Raw genomic sequence first — 26,499 nt, 5'->3', positions numbered from 1 at the left:
ATAGGACATTGATCCATCCCAACAGAGCTTGTGCGATGAAGTGAACGAGAAACGTGATTGCGCGAAGCGCGACAGCGCGTCCTTCTGGGCACAGACCCACCACCGTATTCGGCGGTTAGCAACTGCAGCACCTGCAGCCTCAGGCACAATCCTCAGCCTTTCGGTTTCACGCCTTCTCTTTCCTACTTCTTCTTAATTGCCATTCAACTACTCACACTCTTTTGTGCCATAACAGATTATTACATTGACAACCTAAGCGCGCAGGACAAGTTGTGCCCCACCCATGTCGGACGGTAGTTCCAGAGGCGGCGGGACCGCCTCGCTACCGAAGACACCTCACCACCTTCGTCCAGGAGCAGCAATCGACGAGCTGATTCGCTCCCTCGAAGCCGAATGGCGAATAGGCCTAAAGGTTCGCGGTGCAGATTGGTCGCCCTTGAGACGCAGTACCAATGATCAAGCCGACAAGATTTATGGTCAGGTTCAGCACCTCTTCTACTCTGCTCGCGTGGCACTCAATCAAGCCCTTGCGACCTTCAAGGAACTTGCTCCGTTTTGGCCACATGAGAAGAGATTGGAACTACTCTCTGGCGTACTTTCCAGTAAGAAGGGCGATAAAAACACGATTTCGAGGACTAGCACGCCAAAGAACGATCCACCTAAAACCCTCAAGTCATCACTGATCGGTGAGTACGCGCCTGAGATCTTTAACACATGAAAGCTCAGCTGAGCTGAGCGACATACACGATCTGCAAACTAACGAAGAAGCAGCAGCAGGCCAGGCTCCTCAGTCAGGCAGCTTATCTCGCGAATCTAAACACGATGTGCCGGACTCGTATACGACCGCTGTGGACCCCGGGTCACCTACGGATGTGGACACAGACGACGAGTTCGTAACACCTCAATCGCCCTCTCCATCGTCCAGATCAGCCCAGAGCCGCATGCAGGCAAGTTCATTCGTCTCTTTGCGATCCACCACCAGGAAGCGACCCTCAGATAGCTCCAACAGTTCTAGTCAATCCCCAAAGTGGACAAAAACCTCACAAGGAAAGCAGGCACTCCAATCGCCCAAGTCCGGGCCGATCCCAACTCCACCTCTGTTCAAGAGGCCATCTCTTGATATGGCTCGTTCTTTGCAAACTGCAGCCTCCGGCTTGTCTTCAGTCAATACGTCTTTCAATGATTCGGTATCTTCATCGCAAGGGACAACCAACACTGCCAACACATCCTTCACATCATATGATGGTACCGCCGACATACGGGATTCAAAGGTAACAAGAACGAGTTTGATCACTGGTAGTTCTTTAAACGACGAGAATATTGCCAATGCGACTACCAATTCGGGAAGGGAGGTTTTCGAAAAGGAAAATCATAAACGACTTGACCGCATCTTTTCACAAAATTTGAGCCGCGAAAGTAGAACTACGTTCGGTTCTGTGGATGAGGATGGTCTTCGCGACATGTTGTACAAGGTGGAAGGAGAGACAAGGCCTGTGTCTGCCCTGAATGCAAAAAATCAGGATCCCAAGGGGTTCAATGTAACAGAAGATGGCCGAGGACATACCTCACCTGCCAAAAGTGGACTCTCGAAGAAACGTCAGATGGAAGGCATGTCCATGGACGTTTCACCACTCAAGGAATCCCCGCGACCCATTACTCCAGCAGAATCTCCTCGGAAAGAATCACACTACATACGCTGTATACCTGAGCAAAATTTGTTTGTCGACGAGGTCCCGACAGACTTCAGTGGAATCCCATACTTTGTCCTCTTCATTTGCCAGCGCATTGCTGCTGAAACTTCGGTATCGTTGCCCCAGCTTATGCAGGATATAAACGTTGCTTCAGTCCATTCTACTGCGGATGCATTTTGTACCTCAATTCGAAATCACTCGAACCCTAAAGTTGCTCTCCAGAGTACCCAGGGTCACAGTCGAATCTGGCAAGCTGCAAAGCGTCAGCTCGATGGCTACACTTTCAAAGGCCGAATCTCCTTCAATCCGAAAAGTTCTGGGCAAGTGTTTAGTCTTCAGCTATCACCAATCCATGCCGATAAGTCATGTCGGTTTCAGAGGAAGTTCGGTTCCGACCGCTTCCTTTATCTCAATGCTCCTGTCTTTGACTATCTGAAGATAGACCGCTTCAATGCAGCCGAAATGAAACAGGTCGAGTTGCGTTGGAACGAATGGTTGGTGAGCGACCACTGCTTCCTTGGTCGCATATGGAGGGTATGTCACGTCGAGCCTCTAAAAAGGGGCAAATCAAGCCGTAGAGCAACCACTCACGACAAAAGAGTTATTCTCTTCGCCACGGAAGGTTGGGGCGTTGACATACCGTACTCTATTGGAGAGATGCTCAATTGGTTTCTGCCATTTGCGTTGAATAAAAATCAAACATTCTGTAAAGCGTACGCTCGTATTGAGCTTGGGCTTTCGCGAACAGTTTCAACATTTGGCTTTAAGCCTTCACAGATCCAACGGATCCCTGATACGCTGGCGAATGGAGAACGAGAAGATATACAGTTCAACGATCCAGCACTATCCTGGGAAACCATACCAGATGATCAAATTATGAACGATGGCTGCTCCATGATGTCAGTTGGTGCTGCAAGAGAGATTTGGCGACAATATAAAGAAGCCACAGGACTAGAAGGACGACTGCCCCTACCAAGTGTGTTCCAAGGGCGTATTGCAGGGGCCAAAGGCCTATGGATGATCAGCGGAGAATCATCCTCACGAGAGCCTAGGGACACTGCCATCTGGATACAAATCAGTGACAGCCAACTGAAGTTCGAGCCGCACAACGAAGATCTTTCTGACGAGACATATGATCCTCTACGGCTCACTTTTGAAGTCTCCAATTACAGCTCTACCCCAACTCCGTCCGAGCTCCACATTTCTTTCATTCCTATTATGATCGACAGAGGCGTTCCGCAACAGGTCATTGCAGATTTTACCGTCGAGTGTCTCAACGCTGATAGGACTCAGCTACTCGACGTCCTTACAAACCCTGCTAGAACTTACGACTGGCTATACAGGAATGGTTCAAAGTCGAGTAACGGTAGCGAAATCTCGTGGCAAGCGGGTTTGCCAGTGGCATTAGAAGAGAAGCTAAGGCTTCTCCTCGAGTCCGGTTTCACTCCCATGAAATCCTCGTACTTGGCAAGAAACCTTGAACGTTTCATAACAACACAGCAGATTTTGCAAGAATCGTCGTTACGCACTCCTCTAGGAAAGTCAACCTATCTCTTCGGTGTCGCAGACCCTCTAGGTGTCCTCAAGCCTGGAGAGATTCACTTACAGTTCTCCTCTAGCTTCGTTGACGAGTTGACAGAAGATACGTATCTAAATCTAAGAAATACGGATGTTCTCGTTGCTCGCCAGCCGGCCTGCCGGAGATCCGATATCCAGAAAGTGCGTGCGTTGGTCTGTCCAGAGCTGAACCATCTTATAGACGTAGTGGTGTTTCCTTCAAGAGGTGAATATCCTCTTGCCGGCAAATTACAGGGAGGCGATTATGACGGCGATATATTCTGGCTATGTTGGGAACCTAGGCTTGTGGGTCCGTTCAGAAACGCACCTGCGCCCGTGCAAAAGTTAGACTGTGAACAATACGGGATCAAAACCCACAAGCAGAAAGTGAAAGACATCATGGACCCGACTGATTTGAAGGAATTCGACACATTCTTACGAAAAGCGTTTGAGTTCCGGTCAAACCCTTCACTCCTTGGTCGTGTCACTGTGTACTTGGAAAAACAGGCATATAGAGAGAGCAAAGTGTTCTCATGGACACTTGACAAATTGTGTGGCCTACACGATCTTCTTGTTGATGCGCCTAAGCAGGGCTACACGTTTACGTTGAGCAATTTCAAACACTACACCGAACACACCCTATCGATCAGCGAGCCGCCTAAAACGCCAGCTTACAAGGCTGCGATGAAGGATTGCTCACACTTCAAGGAACTAGGTGACGTGGATAAAGTTAGAGAGGCCGAGTATCCGTACAAGCCGGACCGAGTGCTAGACTACCTGTACTTTGGGGTCGTTAGAGTACACAACGTTGAAACGATTGGGCGAGTGAAGGAATTGCTCTCGAAAGCGTCTACAGCCGACGAGACACTAATACATCCGTACAAGTATCTCGAGGCAAAACAACACAGGGTCATCAATGAAGAGTTAGGGCTTCTTAAAGACAACATCACAAGATTACGCGACCGTTGGGCCTCTGGGTTTAAGAAGGCTACGACGCCTGAGCAAAGCGATGTCGTGGCAGTTGAGTGCTACCGAGAGTTCCGCGCCCTTCAGCCAACTCATATCGATGATCCGGAAGTCAAACCTTGGCTTGAGCCATATAGCGGTCTGAACTCCTTCGTATGGGAGGACATACGAGCATCAACGCTGTATGCAAGATACCCCTGGCCCGAAAAAGCGAACTTTGTCTTTAAGATGGCGGGTAGAGAACTTGTCGGCATGAAGAGCAGGAGCTTTCCAAACAGTAGATGCATCGTTGCTCCTATACACGGGATCATGCGGCCTAAGCGTATCAAGGCGCCAATAGAGTATGCGGAAGAGGAAGAGGCGGAAGAGAGCGAGGACGAATTTACGAGCGCCGTGGAGAAAATTACTGAGTGACCTGCCCATGTCCGGGCAGTGGAAATCTGGAGCCATTTCATCCGATGGTGTTGGCCTTGATGCCGACCGAACAGTCGAAGCCATCTATTCTCCCGGTTGATTTGAACCCACCTTTTCTTGGAGGGCATACAGAGGATACGCCGTTTCTTTTCGTCAAATGGCGCACTTCAAATCCGTCTTTGTGGGGGAGTCGACATGTCGTCTTTCATTGTCTCATTCTTTTATTTCTCGGTCTCTTTTTCACGCGCCATGAACACTAGCAACTCAGAGGAGATTACCACCACATACATGGACTCCATTTCTATATTCGAGTCGGAAGAGTATAGGGAGAGCTGGTTGGTTGTAGATCGAGGCGGAAACGGGATATTCTTTCCTTCCATATTGTTTATTTCCTACAGTCTCCGAATGTTTGTGTAGCTTTTTGGCATCTGACATCATCTTCTCACGCTCCTTTGGCTCGCGTATACCCTTCAATGCCTGCCCTTAGCTTGTGTCGCTTTGAGGAGACTTGTGTTCACATCCTAAAATACATATGCTCATGCTCAGTAACAGTGTTTTTATATGCATATGTCGTGACCTGAGCTGTGACAATCTCTATAGAAACATCTAAGGGGGTATCATTAACTATGTACGCATCTCAAGCATCCAAAACCACCTTCTCAAGTCGTCGCGGTTGCAGCAGCAGTCTTCATTCGCAGCCTCTCTTCCTCTCGCTTTGCCTCCACACCAGCCAAGAACTCCATTCTGCCCAGATAGGCTTCCTTGGTCTTGCCATGTGTGTCCAGTTCCTCCGCGATGCCTTCCTTGTCCACAAACCCAGACCAGTCCATGCGTGACTTGTCCACCACGTTCAGCTTCTGCGCTTTCTCGACCCTGACCTTGGGTACTTCGAATTCGGGCACATTCTCTTGCGCTTGGCGTAGTGTCGAGATGCCCTTTCGCGGCCACGAGAGTTGGTGTTCTGGGGCGAGGGCACGGACGTAGCCTGTGGGGTTGGGATCGAAGCGTGTAGGGCGGCGAAGTGGACGGCGGATTTTGGATTGAGCTGGTTGCTCGGTGTCTATTGCGTTCTCTTCGATGGGGTGTGCTGTAGCAGGAGGAGCATCGGGTGTTTTCCAGCCATCCGAGATGTACTTGTCGAGATGTGAGCGTGGTATTTGCTTTTCCTCGGTCGTGTCCTGTCCAGCAAACGTGTAGACTTTCTTGACTGTGACTTGTTCTTCTTCTTCGATTGGTGGTGGGACGTTGGTGATTGTAGCTTCGGGCTTGGATACATGCGCTTCTTCTTGAGGTATGAGGGGTTGTAAGGGTTGCAATGGCACGGCCGTCATCTGGGCCCATAGCGCGTCCACGTCGACAGTGGCGCCATCGGTCCTTGCTAGTGGTTTACGCTCCTTCTTCTCGACTCTTCTTTGCGCTCGGGTCTTGATCAGTCCGCCCTCGCCGCCCTCATCGTCGTCCGACAGAATCACATCCTCATCGGCAGTGTCCTTGGTTCCCTTCTTGTTCTTCTTTGCTCTCTTCTTCCGCGCAGCTTGTATTGTGACCTCGTCCCCAGAGTCGAGATCCTCATCTGCAGGTGCCTTCCGCTTGCCCTTGCGCTGTGCTGGTTTTGCGGTCGCATCGTCTTCGTCTTCGGAACTCGAGACTTCTTGGACGGGTGCTGTCTCTGGATTGAAATCGTCGTCCGATGACTCATGGTACTTCTCGTTTCCATCCTCTAGATCGTCGTCGTAATCCATGGGCGCCATTATGGCATGCACGTCGAGGCGGTTGAATGTTGGACGGTTCACGATCGCGGAAGCCATGGGACACGCTAGATCAGCAGCTAAACCCGAGAGCAGGTTAGCGTGGACAGGGATGTGAGCTGCAGATAGCGTTCATGACGTGGGAGGGGTGTAAGAAGACCAAAGACAGGGCAGGCGCGTCGAAGAATCAAAACAAGACAGAGCACGCATCTTTACTTTATCTCTCTACCACTCTCGTCGCTGTCGCACCATGCGCGTCCATGTCTACTGCTGAGTTTCGCATTTAATCCACGATCGATACACCATGGCGCCAGTCGACACCGACGCTGCTACGCGCAGCAACTCGCTCCCCATCGCCCTCTTCGGCGGCCAGATACTACTCGTGAGCGGCCTCACTGCACACGTGCTGCTCACGGCCCGACGCGCCGCCAAATCGTTACCTCCATCGACAAGAACGCGGTCGCAGGACCCAGCGCGCCGTCGCTATGCCATCACTTTCTCCATCCTCGCCTTCCTCTCGCTAGCTTCTGTCACGACCTTTGCCATTCTGTGGCGCGCCGTATCGTACGTACGTTGGGCTGAACATGGCAATCATTGGACGGCAGGCAGCCTGTGGAACGGCTGGTACGGCACTGGCGATGATGGGCGCTGGCACCTGGGGGACTGGATCACCGACATCGATCTGTTGCGCGAGTCGGATGCGGTTGCGATCATGAAACCTGAAGGGTTCTTGTACACCAGCCAGTATTTCGTTGGACTACTAGCGAGCTCCATCTTCATGGGCGTGGAAGGCAAGTCCGAGTTGCAGTGCTCACCATTATAATCTCCAGTGGCGCACTTACTAACGCATCGTTTTCATAGGACATAGACGCAACCTTTCCACCGTGACAGTTGCTTCTTTCGTACTTCTGAGCTCTCTAGGAAGCCTTGGATACGCATTGAGCTTGTTCTTTGTTACCATTCTCTACACGCCCATCTCACAGCAAAGAGATGGCAAGCCTTTACACGACACCCTGTTTACTCCCTTGCCCATAGTTTACGACTTGGGAATCATTATATCAGTTCTCTCGCTCAATCTGCTTCCTGAGCTAGTCGCAGAATTTGGCGATGTTCGTGTGATGCGGTTGGGTTATCTTATAATGCCCCTTTTCTTTGCATTCGCTCCAAAGGTATGCAGACTCTCTAGTTCTTGGTTGCCTTTTCTAACGAGCAAAAGATTGTACCCGTTAGCCTAGGCCGTCAACATACATCGAAAGCAGCCGCCCATCGATCTTACGCGAAAGTGTTTTACGCTCTGTCAATAGGTTCTTTCTTACTCTACTGGAGAATCTTCATCTCCAATATATACGTGAATACGCCTCGCGATCACTCCCATGTATGGGAAGTCTTCACCAATTCCATCAGCAAAAGCAATGCGTCGAAGCCCAACAGGCTACTTTCGGGCATTAGTATTACTGCCCAAAAGCTGAAGCATATCAGCAAGCACCCAGCTATTAGCGTCACCAGCCTCGATGTCCTCTTTACCATCATTAGTCTTCTGGCGTGGACCTTCACCCGCGACCTGGATGTGGACGCGATTTTGGAGAACAGTATTCTGTCGTTCCTGGCTCCGAAGCACGAGAAGCACGTGGCTTTCGAAGATGAATTAGCCAGAGTGCAGGAGCACTTTCCCGAACCCGTTGAAGCCGACCCAGTCACCCCGAAGAAGCGCGGACGTCCTTCCAAGAAGACCGCACCTGTCAACGGCACTTCCACAGCACCAGCAGCCTCGGGCGGGTCCACCCGGCGCAGCACGAGGACGAAGCCGCGGACTGTCGATCTTGACTCTGACGCCGAGTCGATCCCTTCTGGCAGAAGAACTCGCAGCGCCGAGTATGAGTCGGATGGAGACTCGACTTATCAACCTAGTGAGAAGACGAAACTTGCTGTCGCAAACACAGAAGCTGATGGAGCTACTGTGGTTGGAGATATTGCGCATGCTGGGGAATCGACCGCACTCGCATTGTTCCTCGCGTTTGCTGGCGGACTGGGTCAGCTGGCTGCTGGTGCTCTCGGTGCGGAGGTGAGCGGCCCGCTAGAGTGATTAAGACTGTATGGAAATTAGAAACCCGATGGCTGTACGGGGTTTGGCCGGACGGGAGGGGGAAATGGATGTGGAACGTCATGCGCGATACTTTTTTTTTACTATGCGGTACGGATTTGTCTGAAGGGTTGCCATTTCATATTCGGGTCGCGTGACATGTAGGATATTCTCGCAACGACCGGTTGTTTGGTACTTGTAGTCTGCTTTATCTACTTTATCCGCTTGGGAGATTGATACCCTGGGGTCTGGAGCCGAGGGGAGTGAGGGATTCTTCGGTAACGAGAGCGTTTGTCCGATAGCCAAGCTTGATATACAGACTCTATGCAACCTGCGTACGACGCTTTGGAAGCGATTGTGACACCATGTACCCTACGTAATGTTGCTTCCGGGACACTCGGGTAGCTAGGCGCAATAATGAAGCTAGGTGCCCATGCGGTGTCGCTGTCAGCCTCCTATAAGGACCGAAAAGTCATGCTGCGAAGTCGGAGAATGGCAATATCATTACTGACTGACTGGACACCAGAAAGGAGCGGTATGCCGCCATCATCCAGCGAGTGCAAGGCAGCTAGGAGGGGCCTTGCTCGGCTCCATGGCTTCGGAGAATAGGCGTAGGGGAGGAACAGTCGGGTATGCAGCAATGCGGTAAGCCTCGAGTCATGAAGCTGTGACAGCGGTGACAACCTCCGCGTGGCTCGAGTAGTAGTTTGCCATGGAGAGCTTTGTGCTGCACAACGTTGAAGCTTGGGCTGCCATGGAGGTTGGGCCGAAGACAGTTCTGTCTGTCTGACGAAGCCACGGTTCCCACACCCCCACGCGAACAAGTGCGAAGCAAGAGCTTTTTGACGCAAAGATGGCAGAGGCGTTGGTATTAGACAGTTGGACACTGATGTCGAGCGGTCCAGAAGTTCGCCACCAAACAGACAGCCAGCCAGCGTACGTGCCTGAAGATCAGTCTTGTTAAGCGAGATGCAGCCAATGCACGCGACGACCGACGGCGATGCAGCCGGCGGTGACCTTTCTCTCCGCCAACTCCTGGCTTCTGGATGGCCCATAACGTGCCACCAATCTATCGCACTGACAAACCCTCGATCCCACCACGACTCGCGCCGTCTTGTGACTAGCCAGTAGCAGCGCATCCATTGAGACACGAAACCCTGCTCTTCTCTTTGGCTCTGTGCCCCCCGTGGCCTAGCTGTGCTTTATACTTCCTTCCCGGACCCGCGACGAGGAATTGGACTGTCATCAGAAAGGTGCACGCTCCCCGTTCGAGAAGAAAAAGAAAAAAACCCGCTCCGGTTCCTTTATCCGTTCGAGTTTGGGTTGGGTTTTGATCGGGGCAAGGGTGGGTGTGTGCTAGGTCGGTCGGCCTAAAGCCATATCACAGCTCACCACCGTGCGCGCAACGCAAAGATTACCTACCTTGCTACAATGGAGGTGAGCTTTTATTTTTTTACTTTTATTTATTTTTTCCTGCTTTCTTTTCCTCACTCCACTTGGATCGCCAGGGTTCGCAGGCCACGCAGGCGACCCCTTCCTCAGCCCTATGACAGCCCATACCTGCATAACTGAAGTGGCCATGGCTTGAGCTTCTGTCGTACCTTCCGCCCGGTGTCGACTGCCTGGTCGCGTACTACTCTTGTAGAACCTCGCGGCTGCCTCTGATTGTCCCGTCGCCTTGCACTCCAGCTCTCGTTGCATGTCCAGCCTATCTCACGGCTTCCTGATCTCTGCCTCTGTCAAACACGTCATTGCACAGCGTGGCCAGATTCAAATCGAGACCACTACGCTTCACCGCGTAATGTCGGTGAGGTGAAGAAGAGAGAGACGGCCTTTACCTTTTAGTTTCACTCGGCCCTTTTTTTTACGTTAGCGATTCAATACCCAACTACTCAACTTTCTCGTTCTTTTGCTTGTCTTGCTTTCAGCACTATACCCTGTACCACTACGCATTGTCATGGAAAGCCGCGTTCTTGCCCGACGCCAATCAGGAGCAATAGATGCCTCTCACGAAATGGGCCTCGGAGCAGGTGGAGAGGAGGCTCAGACATCAGCAAGCTCGTCACTTTTGAAACCAAGTGCTCAGTTAACCATGGACCGATTCCTGCAGGACTTACCAAATGCCGAACAACCGCCCCTCGACTTTCCCCCGCAATATCACACCGGTCGCGTACCGAATAGCAAGGCCGGAGATGGCAAGCCACGGCTTCTGCTTATGGGCCAGAGGAGGTATGTCACGGTGAGAGGACGAGAGGGCCTTGGCTGACCGTGCAATGACAGGAGTGGGAAGTCGTCGATATCGAGTGTAGTCTTTCACAAGCTGCCGCCAAGCGAGACGCTATACTTGGAAACCACGTATAGGATCAAGAAAGAGTCGATGCAGTATGTAAAGCGGCACGAGGCTACAGTTACCATCTAATCCGTGTCACCAGCTCCTTTATGGATTTTCAAGTTTGGGATTTGCCCGGCCATCTGGACTACTTCGATCCGGCTTTCGACACGGACAACATCTTCGAAGAAATCGGAGCTCTCATCTGGGTCATTGACGCGCAAGATGAGTATCTCGATGCCATTTCTCGGTTAAACATGACCATACTCAACTTGCAGAAATCATACCCCAATATCAACATCGAAGTCTTTGTACACAAAGTGGATGGTTTATCAGATGACTTCAGAGGAGACACCTTCCGGGACATCATCCAGCGCGTGCAAGACGAGCTGAGCGACCATGGATACGAGCAAGCGCCAATCTCCTTCTACCAAACGAGCATCTACGACCACTCCATCTTCGAAGCCTTCAGCAAAGTCATCCAGAAGCTCATCCCGCAACTCCCGACACTTGAAGCCTTGCTCAATAATCTTTGTGGCGCATGCAATATCGAAAAGGCGTACTTGTTCGACATCATGAGCAAGATCTATATTGCCACGGATACAAGTCCTACCGATATTGGCAGCTACGAGATTTGCTCCGACTACATCGATGTGATTATCGACGTCAGCGAAATCTACGGATGGGATCGGCCAGACGAACTGCCGGACTATAGCGAGACGGGCAACAATGACGCGGAGAGCTTGATTACTATGGAGAAGAAGAACAGCAGATATTTATATCTTCGCGAGATCAACAAGTGAGTGTTAGCTTTGTTGGGAAGCTCAACTCGGGTTACTAACGGTTCGATAGATATCTCGCATTGGTGTGCATCATGGGCCAGGACAACCCTGCAGAGAAAAAGGCAATCATCGACTACAACGTGGGCGTCTTCCAAGCAGGGCTCAAGCAGGTCTTTCCCAAGAGTGACAGGGAGGCGCAAGTGGAGATACGTACTACCCACGAAGGCGAGGATGATTGATCTTGACGCGCTTGGAATGGCGAACAGGGCACGTTTGCAGGTATTTTTAGAGTTTAGAGATGGTGATGATTCGTCCCATGCTCTCCGAATGGCTGGATGGGACTTTACAGCCGTTCATGACTGTGTACAATAAGCGATGCTTGAATACATATATACAACCAAGGCATACAGTTATAAAAAATTGCATACACAGCACTTTCTACTTTCACCCTTTTTCGCTAATCTATAGTCGACATCTAGAATGGATAGAAGCCAATGACATCAGCCGCTAGTCCTGGTCCAATCATCGGAACCAGGAAGCGTGTTACTTCCGCCGAGAGTCGAAGCAATCTATTCTACCTTGATTCGCACTATAGTAGTTGACGCCGACGCGTCCCCGCAGCTAAAGTAAAAAGGACACTATGTTCTTTGCCTCGGCTTGAGTCGCGATCATTCACGTCAAGATCTCGCCTCTACTCCAGCACGCGAGCGCATGTAGATTTAAAGGTTCGAGTAGTCATGTACTTTTGGTAGATCCATGGTCTAACATTGTCTTACAGAGTTGAGCAGTCGACCACTCTGGCCCTACTTCGGAATAAACAATAAACCGCATACCACGTCCGCCAACTGCTATTAAAAACACATTCGAAACACACCACACGCACACACAATGTCCTCATCAGCGCGGTACCGCCGTCCCGCAACGGAGCCCTCCACACCTCCTCCCGCCGCAGCGCCTCCAACCGACCCAGCAGCACAAGAGAAGGCCGAGCTAAAGGCCGCGGTACAGCAGCAAGCGGCCGCAACATCAAAGGGCCTGTCTATTCTAGATGTGCTGCGCATAATAGGCGGAGTGCTGCTGCTCAGCAGCGGGCTGAGCTATCTCAGCACGAGCGGAGAGAGCATGACATGGGGCTACAACGCGTGGTGGACACGAGCGCGGGAGTGGAAAACGCTTCTTGTAAGCCCCCATCAATTCTATTTCCACGAAGCCCAGCGTTCGGCGGCGGAGAATATATATAGCTGACAATCGGTCGTGTGTCGCAGCAACGAGAAGTCCACCTCACCGACGCCGAACTGGCACAGTACGACGGCACCGACCCCTCTAAACCAATCTACCTCGCCCTCAACGGCACAATCTACGACGTATCTTCCAGCCCGACGACCTACGGGCCAGGCGGGAGCTACCACTTCTTCGCAGGCCACGACGCGGCGCGCGCCTTCCTGACAGGGTGTTTCGCAGAAGACTCGGTGCCGGACCTGCGCGGCGTAGAAGCCATGTTCCTACCCGTCGATCCCGAGGCGAAAGTCGGACTGAGCGCTGAAGAAAGGGCCGTAGAGCTGGAAAAGGCAAAGACTAGGAGAAAGCTTACGAAAGGCGAGTTGAAGAATCGGCATGCGCAGGAGCTGAGGCATGCGCGCAAGCAGGTTAGAGAGGGGCTGGAGGGCTGGCATAAGTTGTTTCGGGGGGACAAGGGGAAGCCGTATCGTAGGGTGGGAGAGGTCAAGAGGGCGGACGGGTGGTTGGATAGTCTGCCCAAGAGGGCGTTGTGTGAGGAGGCCGAGAAGGGTAGGCCGGTTCGCAAGTACGATTAGAGCTGTCGGAGGCAGTATTTATGTAAAAGCGAGTAGTCAATCCAGAGAATGGCTGATCGGTTTCTGTGTGCTTTGATGCACATGTCATGTTTCGCTACGATCTGGCTATGCTCTCAGACAAAGTAGAGCTCCGGTTAAAGACCTCACGATACAGTGTCAAGACCTGAAGGTGAATGGCTCCTAGTTTGGTTCACTTCACAGCTACGCATAAGCAGAGACTATCAGTCGAAGCGTGAAATCGTCTCATCACATCGCACTCCATTACACGCCACATGTGAGCTCAGCAGGTGCATTTCGGGAATCTTTTCATTCAGTACATAACCGACACCTCCCGAGCATCCCAGGTGCTATACCCGAGCTCCGTTCCTCTCAATATCATGTCCGCAATGAAGCATGCATCCCAACGTGTATGACCCATTCATTTCATGAAGACGCCGATTGGTAATGGGAAAGAGGAATGTCGTTGAAAAGCTGAAAGAAGCGCCCCGTGTCGTTCATCCACATTGGCTTGTCCGTTGGCGAGAGAGGAAGAAAAGTTTACTCGGTTTCGCCAATCGCCCGTGCTGGAGTTTGTTAGTCATTGCCCACACTTGATTCAGTAGCGGGATAACATACTGTAGATGCTCAACTTGGAGTGTCCAACCACCTTCTTGATCTGGCCGTTCGCCTCGAGATCAGCAAGCGCTTTCCGTGCAACCGAGCCGTTAATCTTTAGACGATCGACGAGCGTGGCAACGGTGATGAGGCGGTAAGACTGGACATCCTTCTGGAGCTTGTCGTTGACAGCCTTGTCGAGGACTACGGCGTGTTGGGCCTTGTCCTTCACTATATAGATGTTAGTGGCGATTCTCGCTCATGGGCTTCTCGAGTGCTCGCAGAGTAGCGCGGTGAAAGGGGAATCGGTGGAACCAGTCTTCGAAAAGGACCACCGGTGTGTCTTTGAGTGTATGGAGGTGTTGGATGTGCTGCGGTGCGGTATCACGTACCCTTGCCCTTGGACCACTTCTTCTTCTGCTTCTTGCCTCCAGTTGCTGCAGGTGCCTGTGAAAATGTCAGCGTCCTCTCCCCTCACTGTAGCATCTTCATCTCGCGGACAGACGTACCATTTTGTCGGATGTGGTGTTGTGCTGAAGAGGTGTACTTGCCGCTTCGAAACGTCAAATTCAGCGCAGGTGCGAGTGGGCGGCCGGGCGGCCTTGGCGCACCAAACCCGATTCGTAAGCGAGGCGTGACCATCACGTGATCCAGCGGTTCACTCTCAAGGTGGAGGTCAAACTTCCATGCATCATATCAATCACAAAGAGCTACAATCTATCCCACGTGAGCGCATCGAAAGCCTCCGCAAAGCTGTGAAACCACCACGCACGTGCAGCGCCTGCACCTACACCGACGTCGGCTCTCGGATCTACCACATCCCATCTACAACACGGTACATGCACACCATCTATCTCTTGGCACCGGCGTTGCATATCATACGCCTATCCAACACGAACGACATGATCATGCGGCCGCCCAAGTAGCGGAGATCCTACTCGAAACCATCAATTCGATAAATCGGAGCTTTAGCGCCTAATCGACCGATGTTGGTGGCTATTCCTGACACGCGATAGTGACATTGCTAAAGTGGGAAGGTGTGCTTCGCCAAGTGCAGGAAATCGTTATAGACTACTGCACAACGGACATCAGGGTAGCATTGGCAGGAAGATCATGGGAGGTTTAATGGAGACGTTGCTGGGTTTTGCGCAACCCCGTAAGATATTTTTGTTTGCGAGGTAGGGGCGGTTAGAGGCCCCTTTTATGGACGTGCGGAGGTCTGGGCATCAATGCGCTCCTGGAGACCCTCGCAGGGCGAGCGTGCAAAGCTTGGGAAAGGGTGGGTAGGTGGGTAGGTGGGTAGTGTAGGATATGTTTAGTAATTCGCCACACTAGCGATATTTTGGTGCGTCGCGGACCAGATAGCATGGTCTGCTTTGGGCAAGGGTTTCCGATAGCTACAACCTATCATCATCATCACGGGCATGCAAGTTTGCGAGTTGGGTGTCATGAGCAGAGACACCGAACGTTGTTTTTCCAATTACACAGCTAGGCAGCACATGCCACAACCACAAAGGACCCTTACGCCAGCCAAGTGCGTCCTCGACTGTTTCTCTACGGATTACAAGACGCAGAGCAGATTTATGACTAGAATGAGACAAGAGATTGAGAGAGAGAGACACGAAGCCACAGTGGCCCTTTGAGAGAGTAAGAAATACGCCCATCACATAGACGTCGACACAAAAAAAAGACCACAGGTAGAGACAATGAAGGCAAGGAAAAAGGTCAGCTTCGGCTAGAGATTGTCCTCCGTCTGTTACTTTTACCCATGTGGGCACAGCTACTTTGCGTGCTGTGCCCACAAACGCAAGCAAAGAAGTCTTCTCTACCTGATTGCAAATGCTCGCTAAGATAGAAGAAACAAGTCCGTGGTAACCAGAACATGGAACTGAGCTACAACTCGTAAATGCTGGTGGTTCCAATCCGCAAGTGCAACGTTGAAAGGTATTCGCCAAGACGCCATGTCCAAATGATGGATGCATAATCATTAGAAGAAATGGGTGTGTGGTTTTGAGAGCTCGTGAACTTCCATCTCCTGTCATGCTGATTAGTTGAAGTACCTGCAAGCGTGTTCCTGTGTGACATACCATTTTGAAGGAGTTGAGCTCTTCCTTGATCTGCTGTGCAAGCATCGGTGTAAGCCTATTACACGTTGCAATGTCTCCTCTGCGATCGTACTCCTGGGGCGACCAGGCATCGTGGAATTGGATGCGTGGGCTGAAGGAGATGTTTCTCAGCCCGCCCTGGGGTGTGGTTGGAAGGCTCCTTGTGCTACCGTTGGGTATCCTGGGTGGTTTTGTGAAGTAGTCATCGTTTCGGGCTTGCGCTGCCTCAGTCTTCAGAGAAGGAGAGTTGGAACTCTGCATGTTGAACGTGGGGCCCGCATCTACTGGCTTGAGAACGGGCGACCCAGAGTCGGAACCGGTCCCTGTACCTACATGGTTTTTAGTCATCGATCGTGCAGAGACTGCAGGAGACTTACGCTTCAAAATGCCCTTCTTCATCGAGGACAGGATTTCAGCGCGGTCGCGATCATTCCCGACAATGCTCTTCCGCGATATCGATTCATTTGTCGAGATGGACGGGTTGACCAGCTCTGCAGTTCGCCCTGCATCGATCGAATTGCGCTCTAATCTCGGATAGCCAGTGCCGCCTCCAGTCTGGCTATGAGGGTCTGCATTGACGTTGACCTTTTGCCTCTCTGCCTCCACAGTGACAAGAGAGACTTGACCAACACTAGGCCTGGTAATGGGCCCGTCGGCGGCCGGAACCCCAATGACTGACTTTGGCCTGAACAGTCCTTTGATAGATTTGCTGCCCTTTTTCATTCCATGGCCCATCTTTCGAAGCATGATCGACGCAGACGACGCAGCCGATTGGATGGACAAGTTGTCGGTAGAACCAATACCACCTTGACCAGAGTATATGCCAGCACCGATGCCCGCCGCCTCTTGCTTGGCGATTATGGCAGCCTGCTCAGCGTCGTCGTCGTTTTGATATCGGTCCTTCCTCAACTTGGCACGTTCCGCAGAAAGACTATTCTCTGCAGAAGCACGTCGAAGCTCGGCAGCACTGCCAAAAGAGAATGCCCGCCGCAGCCGCGACTTCATGCCCTTTTCTCGGTCATTGACAGCAGTAAGCTGCTTGACTGCCGCGCTAGCAGGTACCGATGGTTTCGCGGGACTTGGAGGCTCAGATGGAGAGACGGGGTACGACAGAGGGGACGGAGCATGCCGCCTGCCAGGTTCGGGTGTCTTCGAAGTCGTCCCTGCAGCCACCGAGGCGTAGCTACGTTGAGTGGTCACATCAGGTCGGGCCTGGAGTAGAGATTAGCTCTGTGATAACACGTATCTTGGTAGTACAACATACCTGTGATCTTGCAGAAGCATTCGAAGAAACACTACCTGCGCTACCTTGCCTTTCGTGGCTGTGACTTGATGCTGGCCGGCTTGTGGGTCGAGAAACAGGCTTTGTAGCAGTTTTCGGGGTGCTCAATGCTGCGCTTTGAGCTGCATTGGCGCCCACCTGCAACGAGGCCACGTTCGTGGGGACGGTCTTTTCTTCGAGTCCATTGAAACTGCGTCTCCTGTATCGCTTGGCGGCGTCCGTTCCACCTGATCCCAGGAGTTGGGTGTCATCTGCACTATTCGCTCTGTTGTGCCCAGGTCTAGCAGGAGGTGATATTTCAGAGCTACCCAAGGCCACGTCTTGACTCGGTTGAGACGAACCGAAGGTGGAGGTACCCACCAACGGAGAGCGCTGGGTTGGGGTAGAGGCACCAGTGGGGATGCTGGTGGACGAGTCTGTTCTCCCAGCACCACGTCGGTATCGCCCCGGTGATGGTTTAACGGGGGCATCGCCCAGAGAGAGCGAGAGCGAGAGGTCGGGAATCGCAGTGGATAGCGTAATGGATGATGCCATGCTGTCGACTGGTTTTCTGAGATCGCTATCGTCTTTGGATGCCAGCGGCGCCACGGGTAGCGAGCGATTGGATGATCCGGACGTCGATACCGTAGAGTCGGATGACGAAGAGGGGTGGGACGGGTGGCCGAGTCGAGCCTGGTTGGCTTGGCTAGGGGGTTGTTGCAGCGCCTGGGGATTCGGGGCAGAGACGGATCTGTTCTCTAAGCGCAGCTGCGGTGTGCTGCTAAAAGCATACGGCGCTATCGGCGCAGAAGTGCCTCTGTATCCTGTACCGCCAGAGGTGTTGTTGTACGTTTGATTTCGCGACGTCTGCGAGGCTCGCGGCTGTTGTGTCGTCGTCGGGTTTTGGTAGGCATCGGAAGAGGGATATGACATCGTAATGGAACCAGACGTCTGAACAATTGGTGCGAGTACCTGAGCCATCGGGGCCCGTTACGGTACGGCTCGATCGAGGGCAGCTTGTACACGTCGTCGGCAGGGGCAACGAACGAGACAGGCAAGTTAAAAAAAAGTCTGCAGGAAGCAGCGGTATTAGCAATGTGCCTTGGGGTGCGCGAGACGAGAAGAGGTGATGATTGCGGATGAGGCAGTTTGTGATGGGAGCTATTGGCCCTTTTGGAGCCGGACTGGGAGCCAGGAGGGCGCGCGGAGTGGGGAGGGCAGGGCTTTTGCTGGGGGCGGTGTGTTTGCGAGGGGCTGTTGGGAGAGATGTACCTGGTATGAAAAGGAAGAGAGAAAAAAGCGAGTAGCTATTAAAACAGTGAGTAGAATGCAACGACGTCGTCGGAGCGCTGGGAAGGCTGTCGTGGAGCGACGGAGATGGCAGCGTGTACCAAGCCTCCCGAGCAGACGGTCAAGCGTGCATTGGACAGTTTCGGAGAATCGACGTGCTGGTGCTGACAAGGACGAAGGATTCAACAAGCAAGCAGAAAGAAAATAATAGACGGAGGGTAGGCGGCGTTCGCGGTGAAGAGTTGGTTGTGAGGTTGTCGTAAGGGGTCGGCTAGCCTTAGCATGGGTCCGTGCTGGGAGAGACTCAGTCAACTCACTCACGCCAGGCGAAGAGCACGTTGCCTGTCTAATAAGTAACGTACGTAGTGCACGCTCTCACTGAAGACGTCGTCGTCCGACGCCCCGGATGGAGCGAATGCTGCGACGATTGCCTTCTCGAAGCCCTTGGGGCTGTACTCACGGCCAGCTTATGTTGGCGCGTGGTTTATTTTCTATTCACTCGGCCGCCCCAAGAAGAGGGTGGTGGCACATCACTCGCAATCAGGGCAATTGGGCTATTGTAATTTTCTTCCTGGTGGTAGACATGCACGGCATTCTTTGCCAGCTTCACTCAGTATACCCCAGTCACTTAGTTAATTGTGCGGGCCTATAGGAAGCTTGGGCACGGTTGGTATAGGGGAGGTGCAGCTCCAATATCGCCGCACGCAGCCAACTATTCCACGTCCGACTTGACTACCCAGCTAGCTGCTTGGTTGCTTTGCTGATGGTCGATGCAGCATTGCGACCCTGAAAGCGTTGCCCTGCGGAATCACAAGTCGAGGCAGGCATGGCAACGGGGGGCACGACAGAGGGCCGGGCTCCTCCATGGATGGTGGTCATGACATGGCCGCTTGCTGGTCTTGTCGCTCATTCCGGAGGCCAAGCGGCTTCCGAGCAACGAGGATTTCGAGGCGACGCAAACGCATGTGTAGCCGCATTCCAGGGGCCCTGCAAATTTATGCCGCCGCTATTTTGTGTGTGGGATATGATATGCGCGAATGGATTGCTTTGTTGGACGCGTCTGGGTCCGAGCAGATACGACGCGACCCGGTAAACATGACGAGTTTTGCCTCTGGGGGGGGGCAGATGAAAGCGGCCAACCGCAGAGCGCGGCTGAGAGTTTGCAGCAGATGGTGAAGAGCGGTGGAGAAGAGGTGCAGCAGCAGCAGCAGCAGCAGCATCAAGCAGCATGCAGCGACGGAAACTGTAGGAGGAGGTGGTGGTGTTGGACAGGGATACATACATGGTGGTGGTGCATGCGATAAGGACGACGCCGATGGCCTCACTCACTCCCTCACTCACTCACCGACACGTCTGTACCCCGCTCTCTCCCGTCTGTTGTTGCTTTGCCTGCTCATTTGGCCATGGGATAACCTCATCGCGGCCCACGGGTCTGCCGTTGCGCATGTGCGTCGCTCGCAGCAGGTGCATGCACAGCCAGCACAGGGTCCGCAGCGCGCCATGGATGGAAAAATAATAAGAATAAATAATTAACGGGTAGGCAGCAGAGGCCTGGCGGGGGATTGCAATGGCTGCCAAGGCGTGGGGAAGCGAGAGCATGCCAGCCGCAGCGAGACGACCCGTGTTTGATGTGTCTCTGGCTATGCAAAGCATCAATTTCCTTTTGATTGCGCAAAGAGACCAGTCGACTGATTGACGGCTTGATTGATCTCGTCGTAGTAGTCGTATCTCTCCCTCCCCCCCAAGACGGTTTGTTGTCATGGCCCTCGGTGCCCCACTTTGGCACAGAAGACGGCCGGGATGACGCGACAATCAACGCCTACAGTGCGCCTGCCGTTCCAGAGCCCGTGAGAAAATCTCCTGCCACTTTCGGACGAACCGACATTCACCGCCAGCCCTCACGGCTCCTAGCTCCCTTGTCCCAACTGCAACACCTTTGCTCACAAGTCTGCCCTGCTGCATCCTCTTCTAGGCACTGGGCAGCGTCTGCCGTATATCTTCTCTAGGCTCCCGCTAGCTGTCTAGCATCAAACACGACCGCCATCGAGTTTTCGCATGTCCAAGCGGGCGGGACACTGCACGGAACCAACCACTCCACTTGCTCGACACTCATTCGTCATGTTCAGGTGACGACACTCGAACCATTCGTTCAAACACGAGCGAGGTCCTTCTACTAGAGATCGGCGGCTTCACCACCTGTTTGCTTCAGACCGCTTCTACCCGCTCTACACCTGCCCCTCCGCAGTTTGACTGCTGTCTACTTGGAGACATGTCGCAAGACCAATTCTACAACACTTGGCTGATATAGAGCTCTGGTCGAAACAATGGCTACCTTTTACGGCTTGTTTGGGACAGTACCGGGCACTTTGTAACCCCCTCAAGTCACTCCCAAACTCACTTGGGCACTCTTTGGTCCAATCCCAGTCTGGAAACGGCTACGCCCGTACAATGAAGCTTTCGTGGCTGCTCTGTTCAACGTTGCGCAGGCAGAGCTTACCACTGTAAAGACAGCATCGGCTTCATTCACATCAAGTCAGCCAACTCAAGTGCACATGGACTAATGTAATTGTCGTGATCGATCATCTCCGTACAGCCGCCACCTGCGGCATCTCGAAAGCAACACCACGGATCTGGGACCGTCTACCCGAGACGCTCTTCCGGCAATACCTGCCACGGCGACTGCACAGTCGAGCTGCAATCTGAATCAACCACCCTAGGTGTTTCACGCCTCTCAGCGCCTCTAGCAGCTTCTCCACATCCAACGGAAAATTAAGAATGCGACCAGGATCATCCAGGCAGCCGTTAACAAATCCTATTACGCCCAACATGGAGACGTTACGTTTCACAGACCTTGTGTGGCGCTTGCGGAGAATATCTGGGTGGCTTGAGACTGTCCACCAGTACCGTTTGGGACGTGGAGAGAAGCCATTCGATGCCCATCTCGAACAACGTGTAACCCAACTGCGTCGGTGCCGTGGAAAAGGCCTGGAGAGTCCCGCTGGAAAACTGGAGACCATGTAGTCTACCAACTAGCTCCGTACCAAGCTTAACCAGCACACCGCCCCAGAGGAAGCACTCTGCACCAAGATAACTCACATGGACTGAATGCTCATTCAACAAATAGGACCGAGTACTATCAAGCTTCCCCAACCACTACCAAACAGTGCCTTCCTTCGCTCCGTCCATCTCAATCTCACCCTGTTCCACACCAACGTCATTTCCACAAACAATCTAAACCCAACCCGACGTTGAAAGCACCAAATTTGAACAGACAGGTCAGCCGCCGTGGTACCTACCGCATCCCCACAGTGTGCTCCCTCCGCGGAGATGGCATCGTTTCAGATCGCGTGTCACAGATCGGCCAAACGTCCATGCGTCATGTCGTCCATGTAGACCCAATGCAACATGTCCTACCTACGTACTTGATGATGCTGATGATGATGGCGGTTCCCCAATCTAATCTAAGAGAGTGTCGGTGGTAATTTTAGCACTAGATCTAAATCTGAAACATGAAACATGAGATTAAGTTGTGCACAACCAGGGGCGACCATGTATTGTAGTACACGCTATCTGCGATTTGCCTTACCGTGCTGTATGCACATCATTATCGCAGCTTGTTTGACAAATTTCCGTCGAGGGTATGTCCTTGTCCAGGGTCCAACGTCGTTTTTTACCCTGAAAAACTCGTATCCTCGTTCTACAGAAGTCCTGTGCGCATGTACTACAAGCAGTGCAGACGAAACATTCCGTTAGAATAAAGACGGCAATGTTGATGGCTGAAAAACTATAACCAATGCCTCATTTCATGAAACTCAAGCATCATGGTTCGCGGATATATGTGTATAAAGTCGATTGCTAGCTACTTGGTCAGATGACGGATGTACCGACATTGACATAGAGCAGGGCAAGACACGTGCTTATTGTGTTGCTGTCAGCTAGTGACTACGGGATGCAAGCCTCCTCCTAATTAAAGGCAAAGGATGCAGAGCCAACGGAGCTGGATGTCATTTAAGATGAAGCATCCGCACCACGACCACGACCAAATCCGCCGCGGAACTGAGGAGCGAACTCGGCAGGTGCATTCCCGCCATCCTTTCCCTCACCAGCATCACGGCGTCGATACTCACGGTCGCCACGAGGAGCGCCGCGACCGCCACGTCGCTCACCGTCATCGCCGCCCAGAGCGCGCGGAGCAGCGTGGGTACGCTGAGTCTTGATGTGTGTCTGAGGCACAATCTCGGCAGGAAGGTGAAGCCACTCGCGGAGGAAGTCTATAATGATCAGCAGCTACTCCACGAAGAAGCATAACGAGGAAACGAACCGGTGCCCTCTGGCGTGAGAGTATAGTAATAGTACTGCCAGGAGAAGCGCGTCTTGAGATATCCGCGGGAAGTGAGAGACTGGCAAGCCTTCACAACGAAGAGATTCTTGGTGTCGATGGCAGGGTGTTTGGCCAGGTTGTAGTCCTTCTGCGCGACCATGGTGCCCTCGCGAAAGAGGTATTCGTGGATGAGACGACGATCGGCCTTTGGAATCAGCATCTTGACGACCGAATCTGAGATTCGACGTGGACTTGGGCGAAGCTGATGTGCCGGGGGCTTGTAGAGGGTGCTAGTTTGCTGCGGTGAATGTTGTTGCGGAGGAGTAGTTCGAGAGCCGCAAATTGAGGGTGCGATCGCGGAAAATCACAGCGCCGATAGGGCTGGACGATCTCTACTGTAATCGCACTAGCCTATGTTCGCGCTGACATAACCCAGAATCTCTCAAGATTGTGTACCATATCCCAGACAATGACGGCGCTTGAGGTACATAAGAGGTATTATAGGTAAATTCGAATAAGGCCAAGGAACTGATCCCTAGGGTAGCTTATTCAAACCCTTTGACCAGATTAGAGCTATTAGAAAGCGATATGTTACCTAAGCCCAGGGGACTTGTCGATACAAATGCTTTTTGTCTAACATACACTAGGTTCTTGCCTGAGAATCATTTTCATACAGGAACCTAGTCCCGGAAGAGTATGTTCCCTTGCAATAGACCCAATCCAGGAGCTTTAGATACACTTGACCATGCTGCATTAGCCCTTGTAAGCTTCGCAACCATGTGATACACGAATCTTGTCCGAATAACACCATTATTGACTTCCACAACTCGAGGAGGCTACATGTTAGTCACAAGAAAAGTAGGCCAGCATTTCGTCTTCATAGTAGATGTCAGTCATGCTTTTCAAATTTCATCGTGTACAACAAGTTGGGTGCTTCCAATACCCTTGCTCGCAGCTCTCAGGGTCCCCTCTGCAGACGGACCCCATGTGAGATTGGGAAATGGAGTATAACATTCACTACCCCCATAAATCTCTTCAAATATTCCACCAGAATAGTATGCTTAATGCCATAGCTACCAGAATTCCCATTAATCTCTGTTCGGTTGGAGATAAGGAACTCACATCTACGAGCGTAAGATCGAAAAACCAAAGTGGATCCAGCCCCACTTGAGGAGGTATGAATTTTCCTAGCCGCCCAGTGCAGCATGCAACACCGTATATCCAATCTACCGTCTTTACCAACATGGCAGACATTGCTGTCTCTACCATGCTGCTGTGCCTCAGTTAATAGTCTCTGCTGTCGAGAAATCTTCCATCAATCAGCTCAACCAGCTTCGATTCAAATTCGCATCGGTGGTTTAGTGGTAAAATTAGCCGTTGCCATCCTCACAGATCAATTCGGCTAGCCCCGGGTTCGATTCCCGGCCGATGCATCCATTCTTTTTGCCGTGAAAAGGTGGTGGTGCTGCTGTCGTGGAGGCGTTGGAGAAAAATAGATTTTTGGGTGAGTCACGTGACTTTGCTCGACCATTTGCCGCCCCATCACCGGGGGTCTCCGCGAGTCAGAGGCGAAAGGGTGTTTTGTTCATTGAGAGCTACTTGCGTTTGTTTATTTTTGCTACGGTGTAGGAGATGGTGTGGTATGGTCCAAGACATTACCTGTTTCTATCGCCAGCTACAGTGGTTGTATTTTTTAAAAGTTTTATATTGAAACAAGAGAAACAAAAGGTATAGATTAAAGGGAGAATAAGAAAGCCCCTACTCCCTAAAACTACATGTGCCTGCTCATTCCCCCAGCCGTTTATAGGCTAACAACTCCAGCAGTAGTATCGACGTTAACAACCATTCTCCATTCGGATCTCCAAAGCGCCTACGCCCTCGTTGAGCTATCGCTGGTTCTGTGAAAGTACTTGAGTGCAGAGATGTTTGTGATTATCTAGAACCTGAACAGATACACCCGCTCTTAAAGTACGCCCTTATAGTTAGTAACAGCTCAATAGTTAGTTCTAAGGGCATAGGCTCTCCTTAAACATTTCCTCATCCACGTTACGTTGACTCATGGACCGAGATTTTCACTTGAAGGGGTCTCTAAAGATGTTATGTCAGTTGCTCCTGCGCATGATTCGCTCAACCTCAAGCTCCCTCTTACGTCGGAAAATCCCTTCGCTAAAAGACAACTCGGGCTATACAGTTTACTCTCCTACGACAACTACAGCGGAAACGCGGTTTGCAGGCTACAACGCCTCACTCATCCTTGGAAAAGAACCCAACATCCCCACTGGTCTTCCCTAGCTCCACAAGCCTCTCCCTCATCCTCTTCGCCCGCTCTGCCATCTCCGGTTCAAAGCCATCTACATCCCACTCCTTTGCCCACTCACCCACGCCATGCTGCAGCACGTTCCTCGCTCTCTCCTCTCCCGCCAACGTCGTTCCAATACTGCCGTGCAGCGTCATCCGCTCCTTCTTACTATCATACACACCTCGGTGTAGGATGTTGTTATTATAAAACGCCACCTCCCCGGCCTTCAACTTTACAGTGATTTGACCCGGTAGATGCGCTTCATAGGGATCCGCATTCCGCTCACTATCCGTACGTGCGCGCTTGTGAGTTCCAGGGATCAGAACCAAGGAAGCGTCGTCGTAGAGTGCGAGGTTCCACTGTGCGTGATAGGCTGGCTTGTTCAATCTCTCTAGTTCTTCTTCTGGTGTTGCGCTGGCGGTGATGTCGTCCCTGTGCCATCGTAGACTGAAATCTTCATCTGGTCGAACTAGCATGTTGTATAACTCCATTGTCAGGTCCCCTTCGTCACAACCAATGAGTTCTGCTACGTACTTGAGCAGCTCTTTGTCAAAGTACGATTTCGCAAATACCAAGTGGCCTGTATTCAAGGGATGGAGCAGATGCTGAACGCCCCATATTCCGTGTGATGGGTCCTGTGGCCACGGTGGAAATTGTTTGGGTAGAGTTCGTATGTATGGCCATGTTCCTGATCGTGCTTCTTTCGTTATGTGTGAAGCGGCGGCGCGGAGCGCTTCAAGGTCGAAGGAGGGGAAGAGGGAGGCGGATAGGACAACGAAGCCATCTCGGTCAAGAGCTTCGCGGGCTGCTTTATACGGGTTGTTGGATGATGTATCTATATTTGAGATTGATGGTTCGCTGGCAGCGGGCGTATCAACTGCTACCGCAATCGGAAGCCGCATGGTCGCTTTTGCGCTTTCCTTCTTCCCTCCCCTATCGGGCTGGAAATCCATCCTGCAATAGGGGTATGCTTTCGAACCACCGGCTATCTACTCAGAGATTCTATGGTTGATGTCTGAGCTGCCTGCTTCGTATAAGGTGGATTGGTAGTGGGACTATGGCTTTTGCGCTTCCTTTTCTAGGACTTCTATCGGGCCGTAGACCGTGTTACCCTCGAAGAGACTGTGGTGCTAACTTGTGCGAATAGCATGAACTCATCAAGGTTGTCAAAGGTCTAGGTTCGAAAGTGGCATGAGCTACCCCGCATCATTCACCCCACTTGATGTCATCTTACTCCTCCACTCAATT

The 26,499-nt window shown here is 52.0% G+C and overlaps 10 protein-coding genes and 1 non-coding gene across 11 annotated transcripts; 6 read left to right on the top strand and 5 right to left on the bottom strand.

Moving 5' to 3' along the window:
• Window positions 1-166: 166 nt before the first annotated feature.
• Window positions 167-4,776, top strand: K460DRAFT_317788 (uncharacterized protein). Its single transcript, XM_040930365.1, has 2 exons — window positions 167-686; window positions 769-4,776. Exons 1-2 carry the CDS (start codon window positions 284-286, stop codon window positions 4,626-4,628), a joined length of 4,263 nt encoding a protein of 1,420 aa, XP_040786902.1. The 5' UTR covers window positions 167-283; the 3' UTR covers window positions 4,629-4,776.
• On the top strand, window positions 4,726-5,166 carry K460DRAFT_162686 (uncharacterized protein). Its single transcript, XM_040926895.1, has one exon. It carries the CDS (start codon window positions 4,824-4,826, stop codon window positions 5,043-5,045), a length of 222 nt encoding a protein of 73 aa, XP_040786901.1. The 5' UTR covers window positions 4,726-4,823; the 3' UTR covers window positions 5,046-5,166.
• On the bottom strand, window positions 4,807-6,386 carry K460DRAFT_369204 (SWR1-complex protein 5). The gene has a single exon (XM_040933914.1). The coding sequence runs from the start codon at window positions 6,377-6,379 to the stop codon at window positions 5,288-5,290; it is 1,092 nt and encodes a 363-aa protein (XP_040786900.1). The 5' UTR covers window positions 6,380-6,386; the 3' UTR covers window positions 4,807-5,287.
• A 151-nt stretch (window positions 6,387-6,537) lies between these two features.
• K460DRAFT_317782 (uncharacterized protein) lies at window positions 6,538-8,805 on the top strand. Its single transcript, XM_040930364.1, has 3 exons — window positions 6,538-7,167; window positions 7,238-7,545; window positions 7,593-8,805. The coding sequence occupies exons 1-3, from the start codon at window positions 6,681-6,683 to the stop codon at window positions 8,457-8,459; spliced, it is 1,662 nt and encodes a 553-aa protein (XP_040786899.1). The 5' UTR covers window positions 6,538-6,680; the 3' UTR covers window positions 8,460-8,805.
• Window positions 8,806-9,491: 686 nt separating this feature from the next.
• On the top strand, window positions 9,492-12,000 carry K460DRAFT_419260 (ras-related GTP-binding protein-like protein C). Its single transcript, XM_040937996.1, has 5 exons — window positions 9,492-9,893; window positions 10,567-10,685; window positions 10,737-10,838; window positions 10,889-11,584; window positions 11,638-12,000. Exons 1-5 carry the CDS (start codon window positions 9,888-9,890, stop codon window positions 11,804-11,806), a joined length of 1,092 nt encoding a protein of 363 aa, XP_040786898.1. The 5' UTR covers window positions 9,492-9,887; the 3' UTR covers window positions 11,807-12,000.
• A 149-nt stretch (window positions 12,001-12,149) lies between these two features.
• K460DRAFT_397448 (uncharacterized protein) lies at window positions 12,150-13,381 on the top strand (the record flags this gene model as incomplete). The annotated part of the gene is made up of 3 exons (XM_040936155.1): window positions 12,150-12,292; window positions 12,346-12,746; window positions 12,809-13,381. The coding sequence occupies exons 2-3, from the start codon at window positions 12,456-12,458 to the stop codon at window positions 13,379-13,381; spliced, it is 864 nt and encodes a 287-aa protein (XP_040786897.1). The 5' UTR covers window positions 12,150-12,292; window positions 12,346-12,455.
• A 595-nt stretch (window positions 13,382-13,976) lies between these two features.
• K460DRAFT_343578 (putative 40S ribosomal protein S25) lies at window positions 13,977-14,523 on the bottom strand (the record flags this gene model as incomplete). Its single annotated transcript, XM_040931224.1, has 3 exons — window positions 14,485-14,523; window positions 14,368-14,422; window positions 13,977-14,206 (listed from the first exon to the last, which is right to left on the bottom strand). The coding sequence occupies exons 1-3, from the start codon at window positions 14,485-14,487 to the stop codon at window positions 13,977-13,979; spliced, it is 288 nt and encodes a 95-aa protein (XP_040786896.1). The 5' UTR covers window positions 14,488-14,523.
• A 2,660-nt stretch (window positions 14,524-17,183) lies between these two features.
• Window positions 17,184-18,594, bottom strand: K460DRAFT_162543 (uncharacterized protein). Its single transcript, XM_040926894.1, has one exon. The coding sequence runs from the start codon at window positions 18,320-18,322 to the stop codon at window positions 17,282-17,284; it is 1,041 nt and encodes a 346-aa protein (XP_040786895.1). The 5' UTR covers window positions 18,323-18,594; the 3' UTR covers window positions 17,184-17,281.
• A 4,081-nt stretch (window positions 18,595-22,675) lies between these two features.
• Window positions 22,676-23,172, bottom strand: K460DRAFT_248107 (uncharacterized protein; the record flags this gene model as incomplete). The annotated part of the gene is made up of 2 exons (XM_040927364.1): window positions 22,676-22,902; window positions 22,953-23,172. Coding segments are annotated over 2 exons (447 nt in total), but the record flags the coding sequence as incomplete, so codon positions are not given.
• Window positions 23,173-24,299: 1,127 nt separating this feature from the next.
• On the top strand, window positions 24,300-24,385 carry K460DRAFT_t51. The gene has a single exon. It is a non-coding gene; the product is annotated as a tRNA-Gly (tRNA).
• Window positions 24,386-24,711: 326 nt separating this feature from the next.
• On the bottom strand, window positions 24,712-26,486 carry K460DRAFT_369195 (uncharacterized protein). Its single transcript, XM_040933913.1, has one exon. The coding sequence runs from the start codon at window positions 26,202-26,204 to the stop codon at window positions 25,197-25,199; it is 1,008 nt and encodes a 335-aa protein (XP_040786893.1). The 5' UTR covers window positions 26,205-26,486; the 3' UTR covers window positions 24,712-25,196.
• Window positions 26,487-26,499: the final 13 nt, after the last annotated feature.

This window comes from Cucurbitaria berberidis (assembly GCF_010015615.1).
Source record: "Cucurbitaria berberidis CBS 394.84 unplaced genomic scaffold K460scaffold_4, whole genome shotgun sequence".
NCBI lineage: Eukaryota > Fungi > Ascomycota > Dothideomycetes > Pleosporales > Cucurbitariaceae > Cucurbitaria > Cucurbitaria berberidis.
The sequence above is the reverse complement of the archived record's forward strand: the minus strand, read 5'-3'. Positions and strand labels throughout refer to the sequence as shown.